At 36.5% G+C, this 6,711-nt stretch overlaps 1 protein-coding gene across 1 annotated transcript; it reads right to left on the reverse strand.

Moving 5' to 3' along the window:
- Positions 1-6,222, reverse strand: LOC109213250 (ATP synthase subunit d, mitochondrial-like). The gene is made up of 5 exons (XM_019377035.1): positions 5,929-6,222; positions 4,425-4,506; positions 1,597-1,661; positions 488-574; positions 1-367 (listed from the first exon to the last, which is right to left on the reverse strand). Exons 1-5 carry the CDS (start codon positions 6,097-6,099, stop codon positions 266-268), a joined length of 507 nt encoding a protein of 168 aa, XP_019232580.1. The 5' UTR covers positions 6,100-6,222; the 3' UTR covers positions 1-265.

The following is a 6,711-nucleotide window of genomic DNA, read 5'->3' on the forward strand; positions in this document are numbered from 1 at the left end:
TCTAAAAAGCCTAGTCAAATTGCAAAAAAGAGATCACGATTTGCTTCATTCATGGTTTTGATCTATTTTTCCATTCGAACATCTTTCGACTCCAATGCAGGACTACATTAGGATGTCCAAGTGATGGGATTCACTGCAGTTAGCATTTCACAAAAGGACCCAGAAAATGAAACAAAAATGTAGTTCTTTTTCTTTTATTCCTAACCAGGGATGATCTTGGATAATCCATCCTAAAATTGACCCAACAACTGCTATGTGAAGCCGCCTAGTAGCCCCAGTAATCATTTCGAATTTCATCATCAAACTTCTTCTTCAGCTCAGGATGCTTCTCGAAGTATTCTTCAGCTGTCATGGTACTAAGTTTTTTCTGTTCATCAAAACAAAATCATAGAAATGCACAATGGCATGCATACACTGAGTTAGATAGAGGGGTAACTGATATGAATACATGAAGATAAAAGAAAATTAGGGGGCAACTTTGCATCACCTTCAACTCTTGCACGTCTGCAATTTCTTTTTCTAATCTTTCAGATTCCTTCAGAGATCTCTGCTCGGCTTCTTTCAGCTCCACCAACTACAATTTATTGCAATAGAAAAGAACAATCAAGAACAAGTTAATAGTTTAACCATATCATCCTAGTGTTAAACTTAGCATCAAACTTCTGCAGAAAAAGGTAGGTTCAGGGGGTGATTTGGCATTTTCATCAAATCACTCAATTTGGCTTCAAGCCGTGCATATTGTAATTGTATTCTATCAATCTGTTGGCAACAAAAGAGAATATCTGGAATTAATTTGCTAGGGCAAATGACTTGATAAAATGATTCAATTGAAATATGTACATCATGTAATTTTGATTATTTTCAATTTGCTCGACACCTAGACTTACTTTTATGCCAAAAGGTGGATCCCTTTCTAAGGCAATAGCTATGATTTACAAGGATTCAGATCAATACAAAAGAGGAGTTTGTAGGATTTGAGCAATTGATAATTTCCCTATGTTAATTTTCAACCAATAATGTAGTAGTATGATAATACCAATAACAAATACTCCCTCCGGTCCATTTTAGTTATCATGTTTCTCTTTTACACGTTTATTAAGAAACTAATACTCCTCCATTTCAATTTATTTGAACATATTTGACTAGGCACGGAGCTTAAGAAAAAAAAGAAAAATTTTAAACTTGTGGTGTAATATGAGGCACAAATATTTTGTGTGGCTATAAATCATTGCATAAAAGTAAATTGTTTTCAAATATAGAAAGGGGTCATTCTTTTTGGCACGGACTAAAAAGGAAATACGTTCACATAAATTGAAACGGAAAAAGTAATAAGAAGTTTTTTTTTAATATTATTCCCTTATTCACTCTTCAAATTTAGGTTTTCTATGTTATATAATAAATGTATTTTAGTATCAAGAACAACTAATACTAAGGACAGAAAGGAGAAAAAATAATTAATTACATCTTGATTTTCTAAAATGACAAGTGTTTTGGACTAGTTATTTTAAGTAACCATGACAACTAAAATAGACCAAAGGGAGTAGTTAGTGAAAGATAAAAAAAAGGTAAGGATCGAGAGAATTATTTTTCTCTTACCAAGGCATCAAATTTGGGTTTATATTGAGGAGTCACTGTATCCACAAACTTGGGGATCTCAATGCCTGCAAGATACATTGTTCAAAAACTACAGAAACTTAGTACAAGAACAAAAGGTATTCTTTAGTCCAAAGAGAACAACTCAGAAAGTCGGACACAATTAAGACAAGCCATCAAATATCATTGGAGTTTGGAATATGGTTATAAGCTCCATTAGTCCAATAGTAACAGAGCCTCGTATAGATGAAATACTAGATTGCCTAGACTTCAAGATGAAATTTCATCTGAACTATGAGACGAACAGTATTATACAAAGATGGTGCAACTGTTAAACCTTTTTGGCTTTGCCGCTTTGCAGTGAATACTTAGAAGGAACTTGAGCAACAAATCTAACAGTATTAGAGGTGCATTGAAAATGTTTTGAGTTGAGCTAGCAAATTTTAAGTCAATATATAATTTTGTTAAATCATAATAAGCTAGGTGAGTGAAGAAGGTAATGTTAATATCCATGGTGGATTCAAAGTATGCAGGAAAATAGGAGTAATCTTTCAGATATCATAGAATGCAAATTGAACTGGACGTTCCCCACTCCAGTCTGGATTAGGGGCAAATTTAAGGCATTTAATAGGCCGGGGCACAGATGTATTACACATACAAGTCAATGAACATTTCTTCCAGCTTAAAATTCCCTGACAAGACACTGTAGGACTACGAATACATGTGACTTAAAGAGGAGATGGAAAGAACAAAGAGAAAATAAATGGGCGTAAAAATCTGTTCCCAAAACTGGTCAAATGCCAGATCTAAAACGAATGTCCCTTTCTGAAAAGTAGATCCAAAGTAAGAAGTTTTACATTGCATAGCATTAGCTTGATTCGAAGTTGTGCAGCTAAATTGGTTGAACAAGCTGTAACTTGTCCATTTCTTCAAATAATCTAAGAACCAGTTTTTCCAAGATGAAAAAGCTCTCTCGTGGTTTTTCTTGTTGTTTGAAGAAAGGATTTCTCATTTACAACGAGACCAGTGTTATTAACACCACCAGTCTCTCTGTGACCCAAAATTGGGCGTTAGATCCATTTTGTACATCTTTTTCAGTTCTTAATTGTGGTCAGCTTAAGTACATACATTGTTCAATAAGTAATCTTAAGGAAAGCATTCAGAATATATGAGAGTTAAAAGTATTAGATGTTTTTAACTGAAATAGGTCAGTACAAATTGTTCATCCATTGTCTTTCTCAAAAAGGAAATTGTTCATCCAATGTGCATATCGCAGTAGATGCGTCAACTGATGAACTACTCAGGCACTTGAAACTCAAGAATTAAGCCACTAAAGAAAATGAAACTCATGATTTAAGCCACTAAAAGCTTAAAGAAAGCTACAGACCAATTCGAATAGAACCATTTACTTGTACATCTGACTTCCATAGAGAACTATCATCAATAAATCCTGCACCGGGACAATCTTACAACCCAGGACAACTACACTGCTCAGTAGTTTAGTAGTTTTATCATTTATGGCGGACAATTCTACAATAGATAGTAGTTCTACAATCCAGGACAACTCCTGTACATGGCTTGGGCCTTTGGAAACACATTTGCAGCTTACGGCCTTTGCAGGCTTTGCTTGAAACTAAAACTAGAATTTAAGTGGTCGTCTGGTCGATGATCGGAGGACAAGATTCTGACAGGACACATGGATTAGCCATACTCCACTTAGGTCGGCATATAATGATACAGTTTTTCCACTAATACAGAATGCCTTGTACCACAATGTTGGAATTGTAATGTGTTAATTTGAGAAGACTATGCCTTGACTGGGAAGTTCCAAGATTGGCTGTCTTGCCACAAAATCTGGACAAGATCACTCTAAATACTGATGAACCTGACCAACTAATCTGGCTGAGGCAACAAAATGGTGTTTTTAGAGTACGCATGCTACAATGAGTTAAAACAAGGAGCTGGATAGTACTCCTAATTGGCCTTGGAAGATGTTATGGAAAACTAAAGCACCTTTTGCCTTGGAAGATGTTATGGAAAACTAAAGCTCCTCAAAAGGTAGTCTGCTTTATGTGGCTGCTAGGATGGTTGATTGAATCAAGGCAATTAACAAAGAAGGGGAATGAACATCTGCAGTAGATGCTACTTGTGCAACAAGGAAGAAGAGCTCAGCAGTCCTCTTTTTTTGCACTCTCCAGTGGCAAGGCAGTTATGGAATTTGTTTTTAAATCCTTTGAACTTGTCTTTTGGCATGTGTTTCACTATGAAAGACATCTTGACTGTTCGGGACAGTTGTGGGATCACGAAATCAGCAAGAAGTCTGTAGATTACTGTGCCAAGTTGTATCTTTGGGTTTTGTGGGCTGAAAGAAACTCCATTTGTTTCGAAGGGAAAGCTGTTTCCGTACAGATGCTAGAACTTAAAATGTCTTTGGCTATTGGCTTTGGTGCAATATACAGGATCTAAAGGATGAAATTGAAAACAGCATGTTAAATTTCATCAAGTCGCTACAGGAATAGAAATCTGTACAGATAGGATCCTCTCATTTAGTCCCCCCCCCCCCCCCTCGCGTTTGAAGGCAGGGAGGGAGAAGGAGCCCTTGACCCACAGGATGATTTATTCAATCACATAGTTTGGGCTCCTAGAACATGTCGCCCTTGGGGCTTTCTATTTGATTGTATTGAAAGGCCCAATTCTCAAAAACAAAACGAGAGATGTAACAGTAACGGTACAACAAGAGCATTATAATAAAGCAAGAAAAAGATTAATCATTACAAAATTAATATGAAAAAGTTTTGACGGAGAAAACGAGAATCTGAAGTTGCACATACTCTCGTAGGCCTCTTTGTACATATCTACCAAGCGAGAACCAATTCCTTTTCTGTAATACTCCCAGTTAATAGGTTCAGGTTCCTGCTTGGCATAGAAGCAAAGAACAGTGTTGTGTTAGAGCCTCTAAGTGTATTGTCCAAACAGAGAAACCATATCTATTTTGAAAAAACCTCATAAAACCAGTGATTAATCGAACACTACACTACTCCACATATAATCCTTGGTTAGAGAACTTCTCCAGTTGTTTTGAAATTCACAAGTGCCATTTGGTCAAACCAAAAAACAGTTAACCAAACTCAACAGAGACAAAGGCTAAAAAGCCACTTCACAAAGATCCGTACAAATTACATTTATGCAATAACTTTTTCTTTTGTCAAGGCAGCCTACCAACCTCGACATTTATACAATAACTCTTCCCATATCAAAATTTTGATAGCTATCATTAACTGAAGAATTCTATAAAATGGAAAACAAACTCATTGTTCTCTTTTTTAACAATAAGTAAATGAGTCAATGAGCACCCGAAACTTGGAAACAACGGGGTGCTGCTCTATACCACAAGTCCGCAAAAGTACGGCAAGAACGACAGCATATACAAAATGATTTGGTCAAAAGCTTTTGACAAAATCATTGTGCTCACTTAAGGAGCAGTGGAATCTCTATTGCTATTGGTTCAGGACCTCAGGTCATTCTGGGAGAAGCGGATAATTTACAATGAAGAGGATGAGTTTCAAGAGAATGATCTGGAGTTTTGCATAGTCACCCAACAAAGCAGGTTCCTCAAGGACCAAGATATGAATGCTGGACGTAGCATTTTCTATCCTCTTGACTTTAGTATGTCTCTTTGGGTTAACTGCAGCAATTTAGAAATTTTTGTATGGGTTTCCATATTATGCAGCATGTCTTCCTTTACGAGGAAACAGAAGAATCATCCACAGTTCTTTCAGTTACAGATTTCATTCCTCCGATTGCAGAAATAATGGAATAACAAGTGCTCAGGAGCAATACAAATATAACCTAGTAATGGCTCTTCTGCCTTTCTAGATAATATAGCAGTTAAGAGTTCTGCCGAATATACGACACTGGGAAGCCCAAAGACATCATGTCTCCCCCACCCCCACCCCCCCCCCCACCCCCCCAAAAAAAAAGAGAGAATGGTTTTGCCACTTGAATTGTTCTATGAACTAATGTATTAGTGAGTTATGGTCTCTCACACACACACACAAAAAAAAAAAATTTACTTCAATACTCACAAACATGAAACACCTCTTGCTTCAGGCAACCAAGTTACCATACCAAAACGATTAATGATTCCTTGGTAAGCTACCTAATAATAGATCCACAAATGACAAACCATAGAATGGAAAAAACAACAATCAAAACCTAGATCCACATAAAGATAAACAAAAAATTATTTTAAAATTTCGAAAAAAAATCCTTAAACTATTAAAAAAGTAAAAAATATTGGGGGAAATGAACATATAGAGAAAGAGGAGACAGAACCTGGCTGAATTTGGTCTGAAGTTGAGAGTTGACATCATCGAAGGCGCGACGGAGATTAGCGAACTCCTTGCGAGCTTCATCGGTGACCAGAAGCTTCGCCATTCCTTCCCAATCAATAGTCTTGCCGGCCTTGAATGTCACGTCGGCGATCTTCTTCACTGTTCCGCTCATTTTCTTCTCGCACTCTAAGTGTTTGCTAAAATGTCTCTGTTGTTCTGTTGGGTCGATCACGTTTGAGGCAGCACCAAAAATGAGGCTCGGAGATTGCGACTATGATACGAGGGCAGTCTGCGAATAGGCCTATATGATAATTGATTGGGCTTACCTCCAGGATATTCTCATTTTCCTGTATTACTTCTTTATTTTTATTTTTAGGGAATTTACCAACTATGCTCATTTATAAGTAGCTCATTACAAAAATTGGCTAATTGATAAAATATTACTAATATTAGCCAAATTGGCCAATTAGCTATTTGTAGCAAAAAATATCAAATTTTTATTTTGTTTTGAGTGGGTGTTATTAGAATAGATTGGGCACAACTTAAGGAGCTTGAATCTCAGTTTTGGGGTGATTTGGTGAAGTTTTGAGGTGGTTTGAATTGAAAATTCGAAGTAAAAGCTGAACATGAAAAAAAATGATGTGTATCACACTGTGTATCATTTGTGTATCACATATGTATCATATTTGTATCAATTGTGTATCACATGTATATCCATGTATACCTGTGTGTGTGATACATGCGTGATACATGTTTGATACATGTGTCGCAGAAGACTTTTTTG

The sequence above is a fragment of the Nicotiana attenuata genome, chromosome 2 (genome assembly GCF_001879085.1).
Source record: "Nicotiana attenuata strain UT chromosome 2, NIATTr2, whole genome shotgun sequence".
Lineage (NCBI taxonomy): Eukaryota > Viridiplantae > Streptophyta > Magnoliopsida > Solanales > Solanaceae > Nicotiana > Nicotiana attenuata.

What these genes read in the sequence shown, in the direction of transcription:
- LOC109213250 (XM_019377035.1), bottom strand. Translation starts at nt 6,099, where the DNA reads ATGAGCGGAACAGTGAAGAAGATCGCCGACGTGACATTCAAGGCCGGC. An exon ending in GTACAAAGAGGCCTACGAGA is followed by an intron (nt 1,662 to 4,424) that starts GTATGTGCAACT and finishes TGTATCTTGCAG; the next exon opens with GCATTGAGATCCCCAAGTTT. An exon ending in AACCCAAATTTGATGCCTTG is followed by an intron (nt 575 to 1,596) that starts GTAAGAGAAAAA and finishes AATAAATTGTAG; the next exon opens with TTGGTGGAGCTGAAAGAAGC.